General features: G+C 28.9%; 1 protein-coding gene across 2 annotated transcripts; it reads left to right on the forward strand.

Moving 5' to 3' along the window:
- On the forward strand, positions 1-27,350 carry LOC125077233 (clavesin-1). Of its 2 annotated transcripts, none has more exons than XM_047689112.1 (7): positions 1-347; positions 21,315-21,494; positions 22,724-22,818; positions 23,180-23,333; positions 24,729-24,922; positions 25,426-25,687; positions 25,929-27,350. In XM_047689112.1, exons 1-7 carry the CDS (start codon positions 296-298, stop codon positions 25,958-25,960), a joined length of 969 nt encoding a protein of 322 aa, XP_047545068.1. In that variant the 5' UTR covers positions 1-295; the 3' UTR covers positions 25,961-27,350. The 2 variants fall into 2 exon arrangements, with proteins under 2 accessions (XP_047545068.1, XP_047545069.1); XM_047689113.1 differs by lacking the exon at positions 1-347 and adding an exon at positions 14,122-14,276.
- The last annotated feature ends 125 nt before the right edge of the window (positions 27,351-27,475 follow it).

The raw sequence follows: 27,475 nt of genomic DNA on the forward strand, positions 1-27,475 counted from the left end.
CACGTTGTCGCATCCACGCCGGAATACGCGCTGGGTAGGAACCAGACAAGCCAGCCAGCCAAGCAGTCAAAGCACTCACCAATCAGTAATCACCAGTCTCGCTGCGGCACTAAGTAACTGCGCTTGTGCCTGTTCCGCCTCTAACCGTGCCGCTTACAATATTTACAACCCGATTGTGAATACAAAATTATTTAAAAGTGAATATTTAGATGTGTTTTGAAGACGTTTCAAGAGTTTTATTCATTTGCATTTGATATATTGTTTAAATCGCTAGTTTTGACGAGTAACGTTCGCGATGCCGGCGCAAGCTGAAACCAAAGTTATTCTACGTGAAGTGACACCTGAAAGTGAGTAAATATTAATCTCTATGTTTATCAGAAAATTATATACTATGGTCTTTACAATTTCGCGGAGAAATAAAGGCTATGCTCGTACAGACTGAGGTTAACCGGTCAGACGCCTTTTATGAACGGTACATATGATAATTCGAGAATTCTTCCCTGGCTGTACATTCAAGTTTCAACTTAAGACCGTAAATATTTACCGGATTCTTATAATCAGTCGGGTGCAATGTTTTTAATCAAAATAATTTAAAAATAAACTATTTATACGTTAACTATCTAACTTTACGAGAAGCAGTTATTTGAAAGCCTATATATACAAACATCAAATAAAATAAACATATTAACATTAAAAAAAAAAATTAATTGCTACGCACATTTCGAATAATTAAATGAATCGAATTTCACAATAGAACATTTCATATTTTTTTTATAGTTAAGTTCACTTTAATATTGGCATCCGTAAAAAAACTTTTTTTAAGTTTAACAAAGAACAATGGTCGTTTAATGATTACTAATCAATCGTTTACATTTATTTCGGTCATGGATTTTATTATTGCTACATTTTAAGTAGGATTGACCTATTTTAGAGAGATATCGCGCATTGAATTGATAATTATCTGTCAAATATTAAGCTCCACGCTAAAATAATCTTTATATTCGTCGTTAATATATGCAACAACGAAATATATGTATATTGTTATGAAATTTTGCAATTTGAATGAATTTCGATAGATATACAGTTTGAACCCAATACATTTAATATCTATTATAATTAATTACGAGAAGATAGATACAAAAGAAAACGGTAAAATAACGTATATTGTCTTCAATACGAGTGTCGATTTCATAAATATTATACCAAATAAAAAAATAAAATTGTATATTTAGCTATTTTCCGTCAAACAATAATAATGATATTTTGTCGTGTCAAGATAATTTTAGATATAAGCATGCGAAACAAGGCTACAACGACATTTTGTGACTTAAATGCGAATCATCAGGTAATTAAACAATAGTAATTAAATATGTATAAGTGTGCAAAATAATGATTCCTATAAAATAAATTCATTACTTTCATTTTACAAGAAAACACATAAATATACAAAAGCAAATTAAACGATACGAAGCATATTATAAATCCATACGATCGTAGAATTATTCTGATATCTTTGTCTTTATCTCACCTACCTATCATATAAAACACCAATAAAAAGCATAAATATTTTATGATAAAACTAGCTCCCCGGTTTCCTATGAGTACAGAGTATTAATAAAGAAAATGATATCATATAATATAATTTACACCCTTTACCATACGGGAATATTGTAGCTTTCGACAAATGAAAACTTTTTTTTTTAATATGAGTCCCGGAAATAACATTTAAAAACTACACCTCTTTAGGAGAATAGGTAAATAGTTAAATAGAATTTACCAACGATTTACAAATGATAAAATGTTAACGACTAATAATATTATTTAAGTACCAAATCACATTTCGTACAGGAATTCAATCAAAACATTCATTTGATATAATATACAACAAAGAGTACGTACGTACTCGTAGTACGAGATGTACGTGAGGTACATTAACATACAGTATGAGAACGCAGTAATAACGAATTCGATGAATTTTGATGACGTGAGATAAATATACAAAGTCTTTAAACATATTGACTAACAATTAAATAATTATTTAAACTATTAATTACCGAAATTAGAGCGATAAACTAATTGACTTTTCTACAAATATGTAGTAAAATAACTTACATATTTAAATTAAGCTTTATTATTTTATTGCCTGTCGAGTTATTTGGCTTAATAAATAAATTGATATCAATACATACAACATTATTCATAGTCTTATTATTAGTTAATTGCAACCGATCTGCATTGATCGTTGATCTGTTTCGTGAATTGATTTCGCACGGATGGGTTACGATATTTAAGTTTAATATGTAATCAAAACAAAAATATTAAAAAATCACTTTATAAATCCTAAACTCTCCGCTCTACGATCGTACTCTGTCATACTATGGAGAGTTAACTACGTTTCGCATCTCGTTTCTTATTCATCTACTAGTATTAAACACAGTTTGAACAATACAACATTAGTACTGAGTTTTGACACATTAATAGTTAGTTTTAACAGATAACTTTATTTCAAAATATAGAAAGCACTTCCGTAGAAAACATTAAACACGTTTCTTAACTACTGGTCCGCTTCGGCTATTTTTACAAATATTTTAACAAGCTTTTAAAACTATATGTATTAAAAACAATAACTGTATTAACTATAAATATAGTTTATAGAATAAAAAATCAGAAATATCTGACAGCATCTTCGTTTTATAATGTAGAGAGGTTATAGAGAGATCGAATAGAAAGAAGATAGGTTTTCCTTAATATGTCAACGGGAAACGAGATAGGTTTTCCTCAACATAGATGCCCTCACTATAATTCACTTACCTACCCTTCGTGTATTCTAATAATAAAATCGAATTTGTATCTCAACAATAAACGGATATTATCAATTTGGTGTGTGTTTCAACGTGGCAGTAGGTAAGTCATAGCGACCCCTCGTTTGTTATTGATATTAATTAAATCTAAATGTTTCTGAGTCATGAACGTATTACGACGGATTTTTCCTATCTACATATTTATTCTTCTTTAAATCCTTTGCAATCCTTTGTAACGGAAAAATATATAATAATATAAAATATTCATAAAGGTATTACTGACAAACTCTAAAATATATTGACAAGATTTTAAATTAACTGTATTATAATTTTTAATAATACAAGTATACACATTTTCATACTTAAACTTTATATATATTGAAATCAGTTATGGAATGTTTATAAACATTTATTTTTTTATTTTATAATATTAAGAGACATTTTCTTAAAAGTAGCCTTCACGGCCGCAGCGGAAATAGGTTCCTTGGTCGATACAACCCATTGACCTAGTACCCGGTAGAACTAAGTGCTACCGTAACCAAAGTTACGTTCCGATTAATATTACTTTATCAACTTTACTCATAATTATTGTAACAGACATCATTAATGTTTTTAACGTTGTAATCTTGTTTAATATATACATTTAAGGAAAATCTTTCCACATTTATTAATTACCTATACAAAATTTCTTTACTTTCACATCGATCGTTCATTTTAATTGCTGTATTAAATCGTAAATAAATGGTGGAACGAACTGAAATATTCTCCGTTATTAATCTAATAAAACTTCATATGACTATATTCTTCTATTATCTTCAAATATTCACCTTCTGCTTTTATCTAGAAAAAACAATAACACCCCTCTGAACCTTACACTAATGTAAGTATGATTGCAAACATTACATTACAAAACAAAAAAATGTGTTTCAAAATCCACTAACGACATGATCATTGATCGTTTTGTAAACTTATTGTTAGTGTCAACGAGCTATCAGATTGTGTGACAAAAGCAAATGGATGATAAATTGAGGAAGAGCGTTGAGCCGTAGCGAGTTTAAACAGCCATTGGCTTTGTCTGATATTCTCATTATAGTCATAATAACATATGAAACTAAAGTTAAAATATAAAATAAATAAAATGCTAATATAAAAGTAAAATTAAAATAAAGCGATGTAAGTAAATATACTTTATTTTTTATATAGATTAAATGATTGTTAGGCTGTTAAGGTTCTTCAAAAAGGGTCATTGCATACTTTTATAAATTATAAAAAAGTCTACTCGAACTCTGTTCCTCAATAAACTATTCTATAAACCAACAACTCGGTCTTAGTGTGTCTCACCGAGCCGAAACAACAGTAGCGAGAAAATTAATATAGTAGGTTCTAATGTAATTGCAAGGCAAACAAATATTTTTGAAGAAAAGGAAGTGAAAATTGTGTGGAAATATGATCATTGTTCAAATCAAAAATTGATGATAACGCATTAAAAGAAATATTTAAAATTTAAAAAACTACAAACAGTGCAAGCAAAGAGAACAATAATAGTGAAAATGTTAAATGAATTCTGTTATAAAGCCTACATACTAATACTTGATAAATGTTTAACAAACCATCGTGCTTATGAGGTCACACCCACGCGATTTAAACTTTGACCCGAGCTATATGACTATCTAGAAAAAAATATTCCGTTTAAAAAATATGTACATAAACAATAGTTACATTGACGGTTGGCCTAGTTGTGCAGCAGATGTTCCTCATATTGATAACGACACAACTATTTATGATTCAATTTGCTTAAAAATATTATAATACAACCCCTACGGCCTACATATTATGAAACATACATATTTTTCTGAAATATGTGCGGAATATTCAAATTACATTTGAAAACGAAAGATATCACATTTACGAGCTGCGTATTATCAAGATTCAAATTTGAATAAAAAGGGAAACACTCCAACATGTCTTTGAAAATCTTTTTTGTTTTCTATGGTTTTTTTTAACTGTCATTGGTTTGCTTTTGTTCTTGATGTTTTTCAAAAGGCTTGACAGTCTGTATGGACGTCGAAGTTACCTTCGCCTTAACAAAGGCCAACAAAAAATGTTATTATTACAAAAGTAACGTACACAAATTAAATTTTTGATCAAAACATCGAAACTATATCGTCACGTGAACAATTGACGCACTATATTCTTACAATTAGGTTATATTATTCAATACAAGATTATGTAGATGATAAAAAAGCGTGGAGCTAATACTTGTTGACTTCCAGGCACGATGTATTATATACATAAATAAGGATATTTAACTAACGTGACTTTGTATTTTTAAACGTTGAAAAAGAGTAACTACTGAGTTTCTTGCCGGTTCTTCTCGGTACAATCTGCATTCAGAACCGGTGGTATCTTCACTTAATATAGTTTGTTGAAGGACCACAACAACTAGTAGCTTGGAGTTTATTAAAATAGTAAGTATAACCGTTACAATATTATGACTTTTAATTTTTTCAATTGTGTTTTTTCCTGTTTCACGTAAACACAATGAATACATATAAAATATTCTAAATCCCAAACACATTCATAGTAAAAAAAGATCAATTAACATATACATATACTTAGAAGATTATCTCGAAACAAAGATAAGTTCTCGGCACGCTTTGTTTTATGTAACGCGGTGATGAATAAATAGTCCTCATAGCCAACTTCATTTATGGTGTAAGTGTCTTGCATAAAAGGCAATGCTACAGTCTATATTTGTGTTATAGCGCTCCTGTAACCTAAGATTAACTATTTGGATAATAAGACTAGTAACTAACAGAATTATTGCTATCAAGATTTTACTATAAATATATCTTAACAGAAAAAAATATATTAATTTATTTCTAATAAATTTTACAGCTATTACACGAATTTTATATTACTTATATAAATGTTTATAATAACAATTACAACTTTGTGTTGTTAGTTATGTAGCGTTACAAAGATTTTACAAAACTACGTTTTTATTTTTTTAAGCTTCAAATAAAATACAATGAACGATAGATATCGTTTAATTATAATAAGTTTAGTTTAGTGATGGATGGTTAACACACGTAAATATATACAAAAATTTAATACATAAAACACAGGTTCCGAATATTATTTAAATTTACATATTATTTTAACATAAGTAAATATCTTAAATCTGCTTTTGTATAATTTCGTGTTCGTATATTAATAACATAATCCTGAAAATTAATAATGTATTATTTTAATTAAATTAATTATGAAATTTAACTTTGAAATTTAAAATTGAGAAATAACTTAAAAAAATGATTTTATCTGTTACAAAATATATTAGACAATTAGTACCTCTATATAATTTTAGTAACGACGTAATCACGTAATTCATTCATAAGAATGGTAAATTATGTTTATTTTTATTAGAACTAATTTCAAATTTTAATTTATTCGAAGCAAAATGGAAAGAATAAATAAATAATCTTAGATTTTGTTTGAACCAATGAATTGTTTGAACCAATTAATATAGAAACACTTATAAACTAGTCTATAATATCTATTTTAAAGTATTTCAGTTTTATTGTTGTAATGTTACGTTTTAATGTTTTATAAAAAATAAAACATTAAAACGGGTTAATTTTAATGAAGTATATTTTTTCTAAAAATATATATGTATAAAAATAGACAAAGATAGTTATATGTAAACGTGTGGTAGATGTGTGATGTGCGTGCTGATGAATACAATCCCAGTCAAAGCTAAAAGATAATCGATTAGAATACGTGAATTATTATTATTTTATTTAATTTTAAATATAATCTTACCTTCCCAAAATATACTTATCGCGCGTCTTACTAATCTTATCAGTAAGATAATCAGGCTTATAACTGAATACTTCTGTTCTCTCTTCTTCAAAAGAGCACGTCATGATCAATAGTCACGATTATAAATTATACCGTTTGCATCTTATCTCATAACAGATTTGAACAGCTTATAATCTGATATACTTATGATTGATTAACAAACTGTTAACAATTTCACATTATAGTTTTATATTATTGTTTACTGAGGACGTTCACGAACTAGATTGTCAGTTGGTTCTGGCTGACATATGATTACTGGAATAACTCATTATATAATAATAAAATAAAACATTGATAAGCTTTATTTTATTTTTTATGATATAGGTAGGCGGGCCAGCAAATGGGCCACCTGTAAATGTTCACCATCGCCCATAGACAATGGCGCTTTAAGAAATATTAACTATTTCTTACATCACCAATACCACCAACCTTAAACTAATATAAAGTAATATAATATATATTACGAATATAATCATGATCACATTTTTACATGTTCAAGAATAGAAACAAGTCTTACCATATTTAAAAAATATCAATACAACGAATTAGATCATTTTTCCGCATCGATATGTGATTAAAAATATATTATACTGGTTCCTCGTAATTACACACGTACCGATTACTATAAAAATGCGCTTATAAGACTACTACACTTTATTATTTATTATTTATGAATATTTTTCAGGTTATTTGTTTTATAATGGAACCGAATTAAAATCGTAAATCTTTTTTTTATGAAATTTAATTATTAGGTGTTTACATATATTAACGACACTTTTTAAATAATAGTTATATCTTAAATAATCTCCAATTATATCATATTAAACTTCACTATGTACAAAATAGATCGTTAAAATTAAATGCTAATGATACTTCCCTTTTTCTATATATTTACCTGAATTTAATCGCTAAATTAATTATAAAATATGTATATAAATGTACATACATTTATATATTTTAATTCAGCGAATAGGAATAACACATTACACAGAATGTTAATAGGTGTTGACCATTGACGTATGTGTATACATACTACATATACATATATGTCAATGGGTGTTGACGTGTTACGTGGGTCCGCAATTTTCTTGACGTGTACCTTAGACATATTAATAAAGCTTATTGATCATATTTATGGTGCCCTTTATTCGGATACTAAAGAAAATTTAATAATAAGCTTTTAAGGAAAGGAGAATTAAGAACCAAAGCATCACCCCGATGCTAAATAAAAATACATGTCAAAAGAAAGAGGACCAGACTATCTGTCCGTTCTGAGCGACGAAATCAGAAGCATTAGTTGAAATATCGAATATTCGTCCACATTCGCATAAGGCATTGAGACAGTGACCTCGATAAATTGTCTATGTTGAAAAAGGTATTTATGTAACATAGCATTAACCTAAATAATTGACAAGTATATTTAAAAAAAAAAAAAAAACAACAAATTTATAATTAGTATCAATATTAAGTAAAGGTTTCATGCTAGACTTTCGTTTACATATTTTTAAAAACATAACGAAATGTAGAAAAGCTTTAGTTCCATAATGTTTTGAATAAGACACAAACAATTTTATAGGTTTACAACTTTACGTGCTGTATAATCTGTACTAAATAAATGTAACAGAAAAATAAATCATGTTTCGTTTAGAAATGTCAGTTAAATTCGTGAAGTAATGAAGATTTATTTAAATGTATTGACTAAAACGTCTCGATATCCACTAATTAATGATCATATGTATGTAGGTATAGATGTCAATGTGGCCGTATATTTTTAGTTTCACAATAGAGCAATAATTTTATATCTATACGTCTGCACGTGCAATAGTTCAATGACCTTTCAATTTTGGCCTACTTCCAGATATGTGGTACTCTGCCCGATTTGATTACCTCAATGGATTTAAATGCACTCCACAGAGATCAGTGAAAACAGTATTTACACTCTGATGCTAATATAACTCAATATATATATTTATAATAATACACGATGAGGGTGTATTCTCGTTTTCCACGTGTGACACAATTCACGTTCCACAACATCAATGCGAAGACAAAACTTTATCGTTTCAAAACCTCGTTTTTCCATAATTGGATACTAGAAATGTTTCCCGCAACTGCCCACGTGAGGTTCTTCTCTGTTGTGTCCACAGAACAACCGCTTCTTTGTATCAAATACTCGTGTGACCCTTGTAGGAGATCAAAATTATGATGTTGTTTTTCTCAATTAATTAAGATTATTACATTCATCTTTAACTTTCTTTGCTATATTATTAAATTCAAAGTCATCTTATATAAAAGATCCCTATTTGAATATTTTTCTTTAGGACTTAGTTGTTACATCTAGTACAAATTCCTATTGATCTTTATCCTGATAACACTTACATTAGTTGAAGTTTTTATTTCTTCACAGCTGGGTACCGTTAACTACGATTATAGGCAAGGTACCATGACCCGATCTTGATTGATAATATCAGCACAGATGTAGAGCTTGCATATGTACATATTCAACTTTCATAAAACAATTCCTGTCAAATCGCCGACAAACCAGGGATTTAAGATCCTCTAATTAAAGTAACTCATCATACAAACTGAAACACAGCAACACAATGTATTAATGATGATTGGCGGTAAAATTAAAACATCAAAAATACATGTAAAATTGTTTTGTTTGTAAATGTCTCATCGAGACGCTAAACGACCCAAACAACTTAACAAAACATATGTTAGATAAGTAAATAAGCAGCTGTTATGGCTTAAAATATCGGGATGTTCGATTTATAGTGATAAGTAACCTAAATAAAATAGTTTGTATAATCAGCCTAAATAGGTTAAGATAAAGAATAAAGATGATTATACGAACTAAAAACTAGACATAGGTCTTTGTATTTGGGGCATGAGTCCATGCATTTCGAGTATTAAGCTTGTAATAATTTTTTTTAAGTGTACAATGCCCCAAATTAATTAAGGACTTTTTACATCACTAGGCGGCCCGTAAACTATTGCCCTAGTGACGCTTGAATTAAAAAAAAGAACAAGTATAAATTTATTCAAAAAATTACATATTAATACATTAGGAGTGCTTTTTAGTTATTTTTTCTACTTAGTTGCAATTTTATACTGATCTGAGTTATCTGTAATAAAATTGCCGCATTTATTTTTGATGGTCTTACTTTAGTGGAGTCACTGGGTCAGGTCGGAGAGTCATTACTTTAAGATAAATGTTTCAAAGTTGTACATCATCTTGGCTTACATATAAAGTACAAAAGTGTGTCACGTAAAAATCTAATATTTTATTAATAACATATACGTAGGTACATATCGTATACGTAAATTATGTTATTATTTTACAACTCTTAAACATAATTAATGGTAAAATAGTTAATTTCATCAAATGCATAGTATAAACATTAGATAAAATACACCAATTTTATACAAAATTTGTATTCTAGACTCAAAAAGGATTCTAAAACTAAAATGTATTGCTATAGACTAACTTAGTTTATACAACACTTAAATATAATATGTGCATTTAATAAATATTAAAAAATAATGACCATGACCAATGGCTGGATAATTTTTATATAACATTCAAAGTCACAATTAGAACAAGCACGTGTACAACAACGTGCGTTTAATGCAAATAAACATTAATAAAATAAACAAAAAAAATTGTATAACCTTATTAAATTTTAAATAAAATTATATATTAAGCAAATACATTATAATAATAATTTCGCCAATGTTATTCATATGTGTAATTATAATTACTTTTACTACTTTTTACTAATTATTTCTTAATGCATCGTATCATCAACACTGTTTTCGTGTAACAAATTTATTTTTACGACTCTAAACATTGAATATGAAAAATCGAATAGGAAATCACTTTAAATTTAACTATTATATATTTAATCACTTAATGTTATCTATTATAATTTTAATAAATATACCTATATGTCCAAATAAAAAAAAAATATTAACATATACATGTACAAAAAAAGAAATAAACGATCAACAAACTTCGTTTAAATAAATAGATCTGTTACGTGTTTATTTGTTAACTTTATAAAAGTTACAAAGTTTACGTTATAAAAAACCAGGCATGTATGTAATGCGGAACATAGTTGGCTGTGAGTGCGAGTAAATCAACGCTAGGCTCATTGACCTCGTACGCACTTCTTAGGTCAGGTGCACGCAGAAAGAGTCGTAGCCTTCAATACATACTTCATGAATAATCAGAATGAATTAAGCTTAGATTACCCTAAATTTTAAAATTATTAGTTAATTATACTGACATAATAAGTAATTCTTATTTTTCGAGGACGTTCGCAGTGATAAAAGTGGATTTTTTTCACTTCATATTCATACGTTTATCGTTTGACTTATTAGGTTTTTGTTCAAATGATATAACTAATTTAATTTATAGAAATCGGGTAGGTATTATTAATATAAAGACCACACCTAAGGCCATTATTAGTATAGCGAAGTATTGGTTTTGATCCAAAGTTGTTTCTACGATTAACATGCTGATGACGCTATGGTCAGCCATTGGAAATACCATATATAAAGACATGTTGAATGCGTCGCCTCAAGGAAATTATAACAAGAATGAGTATAAGTTAATTAGGTATGTCGATCAAAATGCAGATTGCGCGAATGATGATTCGTTTCTAGCAAGTAACTCTTATAACAATATTTCTACCAAAAAAGGCCTGCTTTTGCGTCTATCCGAACGCGAAGCTTAGTATAAGTGATTTTATTTATAGATTTTTGTCATAGATCCGCTCAAAACTTTTTTTAGTATTTTCCGTTATGGCTGTCGGTAAATGGAAAAACTTTTATAATACTTTAAATGAACCAATTCTCGGCTAAAGCAAACTTCAAAATTTTCACAACTAGCAATTATTAACCGATTGAATAATTAAAATACGATTTGTATTAAATATTGCAGTACAGCAAATATTATGCAACGTTCTATACGTATACTTGGTAACATTGTTGATTGCGAATTAAATCACAATATTTTTAAATTACATTTTATTGGGATCCTAGGCTTTTGATCTTCTATATAAATTAAATGCATACAATGTCATCTATCGACCACTAGCCAAACTATTAATTGAAAGCATGAATATTTCTCATCTTCACAAACAATATTTCTATTCAACGCTAGATGGCGCGCTAAGTGTGTAAGTGAAAACATAGTTGCGACTAAAACAACTGATAAGTGCAAACTTCTAGTATCGAGAGGATTCCGTATAAATCATGTTAATCATGGAAATGAATACATTACCTACCTAATTCATAATTTAAATTCGACATATAAAGCCTTTCTGTTGCAACCATTTTGTTAAGACATTACATTAATTTAAAAAATAGTAAATGTATGTACCAGCTACGAATGTACTGTACTTAAAGTACACCGGTTGGTACACCGTATTCATATATTAACCGGTGTCGCAGCTTTGTAGTTAGACAGCTCTCCCAAACGCCAATAATCTATATAATATAACGACAATATTTTGGCTTAGTTAAGTGGTAGAGTGAAGTCTCTCACTCTAACGAAACACGTACCCTGGTTAGAAACTATGACGCTAAACGAAAGGCGTCTGCGATCCGAACCAAAGCGCACTCCCTACCAACCATGTGCTGACTCAAGGCGTTAACTACGATAATAGAAAGTAACCTTAGGGCGAATATCATTCTGAGCCCTTACGGAGGTTCAAATCACTACGTTAGAATTTACTACCAATTTGTGCACTCGCTAGGACGTTGCAAATTTTAGGTACGGACAAAGAAGGTATCTATGATATAAAATAAATTTAATTAATGAAAATATACATTTTAATGATAAACTGAAAATGAAACTCACGCATCACAATCTAATAATTACCCTGTAATTTATCATGTATTAAGTGAAATCTATTTCGAAGTACATACTTATTTTAAATATAATTTTTCAACTTCTTCAACGCGGCGCGCCTTCGTGAGTGAATAGATCTTATATAAAATTACAGCATTCGTTACAAAACTGAGAATATTTATTTAATGAAAAAGTTACACCATCAACTTATCACTTAGCACTTAAAATCAATATCTGATGTGAGTAATATTCAAAGTGATACGTCTTTAAAGGTGTAAACAATATTCATCAATTATACCCTTTATCGATATATGTATTAATCATACGCTTTTGATTCTCTTCTCTTATTAATCGAATCGGCAGTTCTATAAGAAACTGAAAAAGAAGGGATTTGGTAAATTTTTATTGCTGGACATCCTGGTGCCCAGGAAGGTTTGGATTAGGAATTGCAATTCATGAATGATTTCGGGAATCAACCGATTCCCGAAATCTTGAAACGTAGTACCAGTGGTATTGATTAATGCACTGAGACAAATATGTATTTGAATATAAATATTTATTTAAAAAAAGGTATTAAAGTAATGAGACAGCAAAAAAGCAATAATAACAATGACAATGAATAAGTAGATGTATTCATATAGTTACCAAGCTGTTTCATCGCATATTCAAAATGACAAGATGCCAATCTCCGTAGCGCTCGGGCGAAACGACGCGTCGTGCAAACTATCTTTTTTTTATCGTCATTAATGTAAAGTGGAAGGTCTCATCATTATTTTCAAGAAATAATTCCTCAGATTTCGTAAAAAAGTTAATCGGCTTGTCTATTGTACCATAGACATTTGTCTTCTTATCTTTGCTATAGTACTATAATTGACTTAACATACATAAAAGTATTTATGATACGCTTCTTATATTTTTTTAAAAATATTTAAAAAAATATAAGAATAAAATATACAGCTCGAACGCGAATAGACCTGGTGCTCTAGTGTCATCAGACAATATTTTTGTCTATTTTATTTATAGATAATAAAAGTGCGGTACTAAATTTCTGTAAGTAACATTTTATATTATGCTTTAGATCTAACTGTTCCTTTTTTGGTGACATAAGAAATAAGCGTTACATGGGCGCCGAGAGGAGAATGGAAAGCAGGAAAGAAAGATTAAGAAACACATTTTTTTAAATATTAAAGTAATTATTTGAATAAACACTTAAGGTGTCTTCATTTAAAGTTGTTATGCAAATTTGTCAAAAACCTATCCCTTTAACTGCTGCCAGCATATAAAAGCCACCTACCAACGTGTCTTTAATCATTGACCGATTCGACTTGACGTCAAAGTCTATTTTTCATGCCTATCTAAAACTCCATGTAATAAACTATATTTTATTTATTTATTGTATAATGTCAAACCGCACCTCCCCGTAAATAATCCTGCCAGGGCCCATGACTAATAGATATCGAGACTTGCTTTGTAATAAAAACAAAAATTTGAATCATTTCCATCCAAGAAAATTCCGAAGGAGAATTTATTGTATAAATAGCCGTAGTACCTACATTGGGGGTAAATGTTAAACGGCAGGTGTATTCGACTCGGCGTTAGTACGTTTAAGTAATGTATAAATCAACACGGATGCTCGGTCGAGCGTACAGTTCTATTGTAAGCGCGATCGCCGCCATACCACTTGCTCAAGTGTATTCCTGTATTCCACTCGTATACCGATAAAGTGACATCTCGTTCGTTAAATATGGCTAAAAGTAAGTAAAATTATTATTGCTACTAACAAAGACATTTTAAACTTGGAATGCGTATAGTTAAATTATTTAAAAAAAATTTTAAGGAATATTGGTTTTCTCGAAATAACATTGCTAAATTGCAAATTACAATATGTATATCGATTGGCACGCAATGTTTTGTGCTCGTTCAGGTCAGCCGATTAATTGTTTTGTCTGGTGAACTAGTAAATTATTTGTGTTGTCTTAGTGCAATACTAGCAGAATATTTTTATTATATGGTATAATACCTAAACTTTTTTATATAAAATACAAACTGTATTATGGTATTTAAATATTCATCCGTGACAAATAAACAAGGATTAGTATTATTAAATATCATATAGAAGTAGCATAAATTTTAATTAAAAAGCAACAGCGTACACATTTTTTTTTTAATTATTCTCCTAATCATTGAAATTATTGTAATTTAAATATATATATAAAAAAAAACAAACAACGTTTATGTTGAATACAATTTATCTACTGACGAATTTATACTTCAAATCAGGCAAGGTTGCCAAAGACCGGCAGAATCGGAATGTTATTATGTACATAGATATACTATACACTAAATGTAACACTGTCTTTAATGAATGATTATTATTTAAACAATTAATAACTATAGAATATTACGCAACACCAACAGTATACAATTTCACCAATATTTTTCCAAAAGCTTTATTATCAGTCGTTTAATTAATTAATTATTTTAATACATTTTCATTTACAAAAGTTAGCGACTAAATTAGACATTTAGATTTAAATGACTTATTCTAATTATGGAAATAAAATAAAGGGTTTATTTGTAATCTTCCAAGTTAGAAAATATTGTAGCGAAGGTTAAATAGATATTAACGTGGAATTATTATATTTACAGTTAAAAAACCAGTCTATATTTGTGCGACCGTACTGTTTGCAGTTTGAGTGGACAGACAGCTATGTGTTGATATTTAGGTGGAAATAAATAAACGATTACTTAGAAAAATGCAACGAACGTATATTGTTTGCACAAAAGGTTACAAGCTTATATAACAATCACCGAATATGAAAAAGAAATAAAATAAAAGTTGTCAACTAATGACGATAACAATTAAGGTTGCGTTCTTATATGCCAACACTATGCAATACCGCTTTTATTTAAACTCTTAAAATGTAGTTAAGAATTACTTGTTACCTGTTCATTCCAAGATGATATCAAACAATTGGGATATAGGTACTATGACAAATATGTCTTTGGAATACCCAACTCCATTCGTCTCTTTCGTATTTATAAACCTGCCATGTCATGGCATAATGAGTAGACATATTATTCGTTTATCTGTGAGTCACGAAATAAACAAAACGATGCAATAAAATAAGTAGTTATGCGTACTACTAATAAAGCTACAAAATCAAAAACTAAAGTGATTAGTCATTTAAACAAAGACAACAGTCTCAATTAAGTATTATTTATTATTTTCAAACTTCAATTCATATTATGTAAAGATTAAGGACTGCTGACTGGATTACAATAAGGAAGAGGATAATGTCAATATAATTTGATGCTTGAATAGACCGCATACCGGTATAGTTTTTGTGTAATACGATTAGTTCTATGATATTTGCAGTTTCAATAACTTAGTAATATTATCATGTTTCGATTTGTGAAATGAGTGAGGCAGTGATACTATAGGTAAAAGGGACATTATACAATATAATCTTAATTCCCAAGTTTGATAGTTTATTACTGATGTAAGTCTGTATAGGGGTTAGTGTTTATTACCCATCAGGTTGTTCATTCGCTACTCTGCCTACAAATTTATATTTTCGGCTTTTATCATATCATAGCCACTCATAAACTTGTATTACAAATAGTTAAAATTTAAAACAAGAAGTGAATAAGATAAAGAGAGTTAAGAACATTCAGAAATAAATATTTTAAGAAAATAGAATACATAATTAAGTAAAAAACTGTATCATGATCTAACTTTAAATACTAATTGTTGATAGTACAAATCCAAATCAACTTGATATTATCATAGAATATATCAAGTTATATAATTAAGTTATATATATCAAGTTTAATCCTGCTTTTTATTAACAGTATGAAAAGAACACAAGTCATTTGTGGTTTATCGTATAGTTTTTATTCTACAGTATATCCTTGTACTGTATCCTAGAAGGTATTTTTTTGTCGTTAGTATAATTAATAAGACTCAATACTCATCCCGTAATTATTTAGCTAGTGGAAAAAATACATTAACAATTTAATGTTTAATCGTTGGTTTTTACGGTGCAACGGCTTGATGGATAATCCTTTTTTGTAAATTACATAAGAGTTATATTTATTTATTGAGAAACAAACAATACAATCTCACATTAAATTAAATAGTATAGAAAATACTACTAGAGCTCTCAATATAAAATATTTTCTAATGTACCCAAGAACATAAAATTAATCTATAATTTTTTGATTTTTAAAAATATATTTTTTTATACAGTAAAAGTAATTTTACTGTATAATAAAATTTTGCATTATTTCATTTTAATATTTATTTAAATTATTTAAACAGTGCGTGACATGACCATTTCATTGAACATATACACACCGTTTAAAATAAAATCTCATAGATATTATTTATGGCGTCAAAACATGAATGAGTTTAATTTAACTATTGATGAAAAGAACTTACGATAACGAAAAATAAAAAATGTAAACAATAAAATCCTAAGATTTCGTTTAGTTAATAATAGTTAATTTATATTCATGATCTTTACTTTAAACGAATATATAGTAGAGTAAATAAAGTTTGCCAAATAGCTTGAAAGAAACTGAAAACATAAATATATTTAAAAATAAATAATGTCAATGATACAATGTAATACCCAATGTTGTGTATTTAGCTATTCATGATTATTAATATTTATTTAAATATTATGACTAATACATTTTTGTAATGCAGTTACATGGTGCATGCCCCGACATACGATACTTTTGTTTATCTCATTTTAAGTTAATCGTAAAATTCTAATGAGAAATAAAGATCAAATTAACAATCAAATGTAATCGAAGTAACTATCCCGTGATATTTTTTAAAAATTACGTATTTCCTTTACCAAACATTGAAATCATTGACCTTGACAGGCATTTTTTGGTAATTTTGGTATGCTTACTCAGATGAGCTTATATAATGTAGGAAAATTACTATACCGTCGTTATTTTGTAAAAAAATGTAGCCACGGTTGAAGTATTCGTTTAATATCGTTTTATCCATCGTTCATTATATAAAAATGGACATAAAAATCAATTCATTTTTTATAATTTTATAAATATGTACCTACATATAAAATATGGAAGACTAAATTTTATTTGATTTAAAGATATTATTTCTAGACTTTTTTTTAAACTAGCTAAAGGATAAATCATAAATATAGTAAAAGGTATTTTTTGAAACAAAACAGGAAATAAAAAATATAAAAATCAGAGAAGTTTATTAGTCTTAGTAATATTGTACCGCGCTTGGTGGTAAGGTTTTGTGCAAGGCTGGCTGGGTAGGTACTCCCTCTTATTAATATGTATTCTACCGCCAAAAACAATAATGGTAGCATTCTTGCCACCATTCCAAACAGTCAAGATTTTTATATTAAAAATTGTTTAATTCATATTTGTATATATTTAACGAATCCATGTTAATAATTCATATGACAATACTTAGTATTCCTTAGTATTCCTAAATAAAAGGTATCCAGTGTTACAAAGGGCATAAACGACGTAATGTTCTCAAACTTGGCGGCGCATTGGCAATGTAAGAGGTTGTATGAATATGTCTTACAGCGCCAATGTTTATAGGCGGTGGTGGCCACTTGACATCCGGTGGAACATGTGCCCGTCTACCAATTTTCAATAAATAAAAAATGCTGAAAGTAGCATTTTAACATCGCATATGGTTTAAATTTGAGATGAAAATTGTTTACGATTTTTCTTTAACCTGCATTCAGGCTATAATAAACCAAAGATCATTTAAAATGTAAAAATAGTCATCACAGATAATACGAAAGCGTTTAATAAAACAATAAACAAAATACAGTATGTCTAAATAGGTATTATACGAAATCTCTCAGCAGCTCACAAAGTCTCGAGTCTTTGCTCTAGGCGATGTACATATTTTCCTTGTACTTGGGAAGGACCCAAAGATGGATAGCAATAGTTATCGCTTCCGAAATTATCATTCAATTAACAGTTATCAGTTCTTTAGCATAAATAACGTCTCTATAGATTGTTTTTTTATAACATTGGTAGACAGTACCCTTAATGGTAAGTGACTATCACTGCCCATAGATAATAAGGTCGTAAGACATTTTAAACATTTGTTACATCGACATGGGAATTAAGATGTTATGTCCCTTTTGCTCGAAGTTACACTGGCTTAATCACCCTTCAAACCGAATCACAACAATACTAAGTATTCCTGTTTGGCGGCAGAGGCGGAAAATTGAGTAGTACCTACCCAGACAGGCTTGCACAAAGCACTACCGCCAACTAAAAAACTATTTATAAATACATAATAAGTTAGTTACAAAGATTTTATTGATATAGCTTTGTCTACAAATGTTGTATGATTAGTTAAACAATATGGGAGTCTTCTTCGTTCAAATGACAAAACAACGGTGTAAGAAAGAGAGAAATAAGTGTTTATCTGCACATCCGCTGAACAACGTTTATAAGTAAGGTCGTCAATGTTTACTTCCTTAATAAATAATTATATTTTATGAAAAGTTTTCATCTTATCTAGAAGTTTGTTATTCAATTATAAATTTCTTGACACGATTCTATTAATCATGTTTTTGCAATAAAAAGAAACAATTATTGTATGCTTTGTTAGGTAGGTAATCATATCACATAACATTTATATCTTAATACAATTGTATCATGTAAGTGGCAATGAGGCAGTTCATTGGTAGTCATAGTATGGCTTGTACATACTGTGTATATATACTACACAAGGCATAGTGTGACTGCCTTATTGATCTAAATGTTTATAGATTAGCTTAAAAAGCCGCTTATTCTTTGGCTTATGCTATCAGGCTATAGAAAAGTCGTCTTACGCTCGTCCGTTTGTCTTGTGCTTGAGCACTTTCAGATGGGATTTTATGATTATGAGATTAAGGGCAGAGGCGGCGTAAAGCGTGGGCAACCGTCCACGGCCTCGTGACAAAAGGGGCCTCACCCACGATTACTAAAGCCCCGGAATGGTCCTGATCTTCTTAGCATAAAATTTTAGTCTTGCCCCTTTACGGAATAGAGAGTGCACTTGTATTTGCGCACAAACTTGTGAACTATAACATGTCCCATGTCAAAGTCAAAGTCAAAAATCTTTATTCAATATAGAGTTGTTTACACTTGCTTATTGATACTTAAAAATCTACCACGCAATTGCGTTTCGGCCACTGCAGCTAAATACACATATTGAGTTATCGAATAGAGTCAGTAACTCTACTATAGAGCTATCCAATTTTTTAAGACACCAAAAAACCTTTAAAAAGTATATATTTATCTAATATAATTTAAATTAACAAAAATTATAGTTATCCGATTAGTGAAATTACATAATATATTTTTTATTTTCGAATATTTATTAGAAATTGTAAGAGGTCATAAACTAAAAATAAACCGCTTAGTTTCTTATGTTGTATTGTTTTAAGTCTGAACATTTTATTTTCCGAATAATGTACCAGTCTCATCAGCGGCGGCCTCACTCATTGCGAGGCTCCGGGCGGTAGTTCTTAGAGAGGTCCCTGTCCTCGGTGAAAAGTATGTATGTGATTCGAAAGTAGGTCTGGTTGTTGTGTTTAGGTATTTGTTATGTTTGACGAGTGATGGTAAAGTTATACAAATAAATAAAATTTCTATACTTTTAAAATATTTTACATCGAAAGAATTACAAAATTAACAAGTAAATAAATTATAATTTTTTAAATTGATGTTTTTGCGTCGTCCTTAGACTAAAATCTTTTATTAAAGCATGGGCCGAAAATTATGCGATTAAAAAACCGATCTTCAAGTGTTTTGTTGCGCGATTTTTAAGTAGTACATAATGATTTTTTCAATTATGTTTGAATTAATTAACTAACTTTGTTTTAATTAACTGTTATGTTATAACTTTAATAAATAATTAGAGATCAAAAATAATAGTTTTTAATAAAAATCTATTTATTTTTCTTCAATTTTGCTTGGGTTTTTGCGCGAGGCCCCTGCAAGAGCCAGGCCCCGGGCGATTGCCCTGTTCGCCACCCCCTAAGGCCGCCGCTGAGTCTCATATTAAGAAATTAAAATTGAATCTAGAAATTATTTTAATTAGTTAAGAATATTATACATATATTAATTGTTTTATTAACAGAATACAAATATTATCTACAATTTTACTGTGAATAATGACTAAAAATAACTTGATTATAAAATCATAAGTTCTTCTTTTAATTTAATGGAAATAATAAACCTGATAAACTATCGGTTTTATGTATATTACCCACTGGAAACTAGTACGTATTTTACTATTGAACTATAAAATTTCAGAATGACATTTTGTTTTAAACTCATTTTAAAGGCGCATTTAAGCCATGATCTCGGTGAAATGATCGGAGTCATATTAAATTTCGATTTATTTTTCTTGAGAAATGATATAGAATGATGATAGATGACGTTTTGAATGGATATATTTTTGATGTTCGTCTATTAACATAACTAAATTATTTTGACTAATCAACACAAATAACACAATAATAACGCAACATAATACAAATACGCGTCAATTCAACTTTTTAAGATTTATTTATTTTGAAAAATACCCGTATTCATTTACTAGCCTGTGGTTCCAGCGGAGTAGAATAAAGTCACCGCAACTTAAAGCACATCTACCTAAAAGGCTATATCCAGCTCAGCAGCTAAATAATTCTATTCAGCTTACACAGATAATTATAATTAACGATTGATGACTTTCATCTTAGTGTTTCGGATATTTATTTATTTTATAATTATTTCAGTTTCACAACACATGCTGTCAGATGTCACGAAACTGCCTGGCGTACAACTCGGAGACTATTTCCTCCAGTTTGAACTAGAAGAGCCGAGGGATTCAGTTCAAGAAATAGCCAGGAGAGAATTGCGGGAGACGCCGGAAATTGTAAAGCCGGCTGTTGAAGAACTAAGACGACTATTAGAAGGTACCATTAAAGTATTTTTATTGCAATATTAATAAGAAGGTACACGTACATTTATAGCAACAAAAAAACATTGATGTGTACTAATTATCAAACCCGACAGACGACTACTAATACGACTACGAGATACCACAATTTAATTGTGATGCAAATAAATAAAAAGCGAGAAACAAATTATATGTGTTGTCACTTACTACAACTCATACTATATATATGACATAGTGAACTATAAAACTATTATTTTTTTATTAACTATTAGTGTTGGAAAACTCTAACAATTCAAATAAGAAAATATATTACTACTTATCTTTTTTATAAAAACGATTGCTCAATGACTTTAAACGCAAGTAAACGAGATTTTTTTTTTAATACATTCATTTAAGAATAAAGTAAGTTCAAGACCAATATTATAATTAAAATCACACACAAGAAAAAATTAACATAACTAACAACGACCTAAGACACCAAGCAACTTTACACGCCGAGTTATCTACGAACTTAATGGTTCATAAAAAATGTAGAAATCTTAAAATACCACTGGCAGAATATTTTAAGGAAAAAAAGATCGCAGTTAAAAAAATACAATAATGAATAATACAGAAATGTAATCATTATTTCGTATGTATTCACAGTATTTCTTGACCATAAATTTAGTTTTTAGATTAGTATTTTTTTTAATAGGACTAAAAAGTTTTCATCTAGTTTTTTGCCCGTCTATTTAAGTGATTCAAATAATTATAATAGTAACTTAATGAGGTCTATATTTGAACACATCTCTGTAGTTACATTTTTAATCTGATTAATCTCTCAACAAGTTTTATCAAGTCGAACTTACCGAACGAGTTAAACCCATCTAGGGATTAAAAAAACTCGCTATTAAATCTGCTGGATAACCACTTATTAAATCTATCTTGAGTTGAAGTCAGTCTATATGTCTTTCGACGAATAAGATGCACAGCATAATCAGCCAAAAGCACTTTGACTTTATAAATAATTCACTAAAATAACACTATCCATGAATAAAATGTTCATTGTGTCAACTTATTTATAAAACATCGCAACACAAACGTGTTTTAGTCGTGCTCTATATTTAATGTTTCTTATCATGTAAATAAATAAAATCACTTATATGGATCATCGATATAAAATTTACATTGGCAAAACTTGCACGAAAGTAATCTTAAGAAATATTTATAATTAATTATAGAGCTTTAATTATTATTTCATTTCAGCGGACAAAGACCTGTTAGTTCCGCTTGATAGAGACGCTTGGCTCATAAGGTTTTTGCGGCCATGCAAATTCTATCCAGAGAGCGCGTATGATTTGGTAAGTATCAAATTTAACTAAAGTCAATGTGACGCTCTATTTTTCTTTACTGCAACTAAACTTTATTTGCATAAGAATTATTAAAATTAAGGCTTTTAATAAATATGCATGTTATAACAGGCATTTTATGACCCCGAATATCTTATAATAAAGAGTCAAACTCAATGCATAAAGATTTAAATTATCTAAAACTTATAACCTTCAGAAACTATTTTGGCCGTATTGATCCCACAAAACCTGAAGGCCACGGATACCGTCTTATGCAGACGTTTCATAATACAAAATTCTTACATTTTTTTCTAGACAACTTAAGTTTATGTCGATTATTTAAATATATACGATTTAAATATTATGTTTACAGATAAAAAGATACTACGCTTTCAAAGTAAAACATCATAAGCAATATGACGGCCTCACGCCCAGTAAGGAGCAAAATATCTTCAACCAGAACGTACTTCGTGTACTACCCAACCGCGACCAGCTCGGCAGAAGAGTCCTCGTCCTTGAATTAGGAAGTAAGAATTTAGTATATTATTTTGTGAACATTGAAAAAATTTAGTTTTAATAAAAATGTAAATTGTTTTTAAATATATAGTTTAAAGTTAAACTTTATACAGTCCGGCAATATCTCAATACTAGATTCGAGGTCACCTCTTAATAATCTATGGGTTGGTGAAAAACACATTTCATCCACCGGTTTCAACATGTTTCCTTTAGCATCATGCATGGTATGAAAAAAAACAACATAAATACTCGTCTAAACCTGAGTTTTTTTTATGCTTAAAATATTTTGGCGGACGGGTAAGTAGGCCAACTAATGGTGACTCTTACAAAACCAATGTGCTACTAACCTTGGAAACTAAGATCCTATATCCCTTGTGCCTTTAATTACATGTTCTTACTCACAATTAAACAAAACAATATATTCTCATTGATGACATGTGGATGGAACCTACCTAAAGGCATTTTCACAAAGCCCTACAAAACCTATTAAACCAAATTACATGAATGATGATACTATAATTAAATTTAAAGATTAAATTTGATTACATCAGCCATTTGTACTTAAATTATTTATTATAATTTTGCAAATGAGTTCATGCACCATCATGCACGTGTCATACAACGTCATCAAAACTATAAAATAACAAGGTGCGAAAGATAATCGCTGCACAGATTATTGACTAGTCTGCACAAAATACATGGCCATTAAGTTTATTAAAATTAACCTTTTTATACTTATATTTACAAGTCGTGTCACGTCATAATTGATCCATATAATTGTCATTATTACATCATTTGAACCACTCTACATGATTTGTCTAGATGTTATTTGCGAGAATAGACTGCCATTGCTTGTAATTACATGATAATTAAGTGATTATATCACGCGAAAAAAAATGTTTTATGAATTTACTGTTAAATAAGATTTTATCAAACTAAATCAGGCTACTTAATTAATTTGAGGAACCAAAAAAGTAAAATACCTCAAAAAAACTTATTTTTTCTTTTCTTTTTTTTACTTATAACATGTAGTATGACTATGCAGCTAGGTTATCATTCACCACATATTCAAATTTTATATAACCATAATTACTTTGTATGACTCAGCTTATTTAAAATGGTGAGTGGGAGAGATTGTAAATAAAATCACCATTGATATAACATATAACATTCTTTAGGGTAGTTCTTAAGCGCGTCTTAGCATCAGTCATTTGCTTGTATTATCATAATCTCTGGACTGTTTTGTTTTAAATTTAAATAACAGATACTACTTGAATAATAAATTAAATACTGAGATAAGGAAAATTGAGAAAAGTAAAAATTACTTCATTTATAATTTATTTAGTTTGTTGTCTAATGATAACGTGTCAGAGGTTCCTAAAGAAGATTCTTTGAATTGCTTACAGAGAAATGGAATCACAGCAAATGTTCTTTGGACGAGGTGTTCAAGGGCTGTGTGCTGTTTCTGGAGGCCGCCATGTTGGAGCCCGAGACACAGATCTGTGGCGCCGTCGTCATATTTGATATGGACGGCCTTTCAATGCAACAAGTCTGGCAATTCACGCCGCAATTCGCTAAGCGGATAGTTGACTGGCTACAGGTAATACAAAGAGAGGAAAATTAATGCGATTATTTTTTCCGCAATTAATATATTTATTTCTAATATATGTTTAATTCAAGGTCACATGGATCGTTCTCAAGGGAATAAAGTAAATAATGTAATTTTTGCCGTTACTTACTACTATTTACTACTAAATATGTTTACAGTCTTAAAATAAATTTTTAAAATCCAACTCAGATAGGGTGGTAGAATCTTCTTATTTGAAGATAATGAACGCAGCGATTACGTATTAATTTACAGAAATCAGTATTTTTTTTTTTGTTAATATTTGAAGAAAAGTAAATGTGCATACGTATAACGATATACCTCGTGCACGAAGTTTCCAAAGTCGAACAAAGCTAGTAACTTTAAGTATTAAATCGTAGCAGACCTTTAACCTAACGTAACCTTAGTCAACAATAACAATAGAAGACCATCTGCATTAATAAAAAAAAATGTAATATGTCCTGATTATTATACTATTAACCTGTTTTTTTTTTCAGGAAAGCATTCCACTACGAATTAAAGGCTTATACATCATCAACCAACCGTACATATTCAACATGGTGTTCCAGCTATTCAAACCATTGCTCAGAGAAAAACTGCGCTCGCGCATTGTCTTTATGGGCAGTGATAGAGAACTTCTATACAAGTACATAAGCCCTAAATGCCTCCCAGATTGTTATGGAGGAACTCTATCTATACCGAATGTCACTGGACCACAGTGGCTGGAACTGCTGATGATCTGTGACACGGAGTTTGCAGGTATATATGTTACTTAAGTCAAATTGTTTAGCATCCATTCCGAAATGTCATAATTAACAGTTGACAGTTCCAGTACTCAAATTTGACATTATCTCTTCATTTCAGCCCGATAAAATATACATTCCTTAATCGAAGTATTATCTATAACTTAAAAATAAAAGCTTTTTTATTTCCATAATTTGCGCAAATAATAACATTTTAAATTATATATGTAAATCTAATATATGTTATTTTGTTTCAGCAATCAACAACTACGGATACAAGAAGAAGTAACATACTTTTAATAATGGTAGATTACTCATAAAATATTTAAATTACAAAAATGTGATATTTTACTTTAAGATGTTTGTAAACATCACTAGTTTTAAGATATGCAACTTTGAGGGATATAATTTGTTGTAGGTACATGGAAATACTAATTATATTATTCTAAAATTGAAGTAAATAAAAATCACTACACTGTGGACTTTAGGATAATGTACTCGTATACACATAAGCTATTCGATTTTTACTAATTCGATTTTAATTATTGCATAACTTTATTTGATATTATAAACTACACCCTATCTCGGATTTCACTACAAACAATATTTTTCTTAAAGTTTTATAAATGGATTAATAGTCATAACAAAGATAATTTTCTTTCCATCTTTTTTTACTAATTCCAAAATCTTGCCTCGAGTATCAGTAAATAATGAATGTATGTTTTTTTTTTCAATTAAAAATAAAAATACCTTTTTCCTTATTATTCAATAGGCGCGACCTGTGATATTTAAAAATACATTCTTTTAATTTTTAAATATAGAATAATAATATATTAACACTTTATGTTGTATATAATTTGACGCGTTTAGATTCGCTTACATGTGTATTTGCTATTCGTATGTGAAGTTTCTTTAAAAAATGTTTAAAAAAAAGTCGATAATAAATCGATACATTTCAGCTGTTAACAACAAATGAATTTATAAAACCTTTAGTTATATTATTTACTATCACTTATTTTATACGTTGTCTTTATAATCGAATGATTTTATAAGTTGGTTTTTTAATTAATCTCATATAAATGTGTTATACTTTAGATTAATGAATAATATTGCGTAAAAGACCTAATAAATATTATCGTTATATTGTGTTGCTAAAATACATATGGATAAATTCCATCTATAAAATATTACGTGGAACAGGGTTCAATCGTTGCATATTTTATATTGAAGCTATTACTTGTCTAGGTTAGAGGTTTGATATGAAATGTTTTTTTTTTTTTTTTTAATATAAAATGATATTGAAAATTAATTCCGTGCAATCTCAATATGACTTAATATCATGGTATATTTTAAGTATAAATTGCGGTATCGTCTGTTCGAATAATTTTAAGTTTTGTATAAATGTATAATATATTTTAATTAAGTAATGCATATTATTCCTATATATTTTTTTATATTTGGGTAGGTTGATAATGATTATGTAATAAGTTCAAATTTTATTTTAATATAAAAAGTACCGCCATTTTATTGTTTTCAATAAGAAACATCACTTTTCATGTTTTTAAAACGAATTATTGCATATATACGTATTGAAAGTATGTAGCAAAATCTTTGCAAGTAAATACAGGTGATATTAAACTATTGTCGGATGAAATGATAATAAAACTTTTGTAATTATATTTTGTGATTTATTTATTTGACAAAAACCCAATTATAAAAATATAAGTAATACAATTTACAATATTACCGTTTAATTTTATTTACATGTTAGTTTTTGTACTACATAATTGTATTGTATATTTTT

The sequence above is a fragment of the Vanessa atalanta genome, chromosome 3 (assembly GCF_905147765.1).
Source record: "Vanessa atalanta chromosome 3, ilVanAtal1.2, whole genome shotgun sequence".
In the NCBI taxonomy this organism is placed as follows: domain Eukaryota; kingdom Metazoa; phylum Arthropoda; class Insecta; order Lepidoptera; family Nymphalidae; genus Vanessa; species Vanessa atalanta.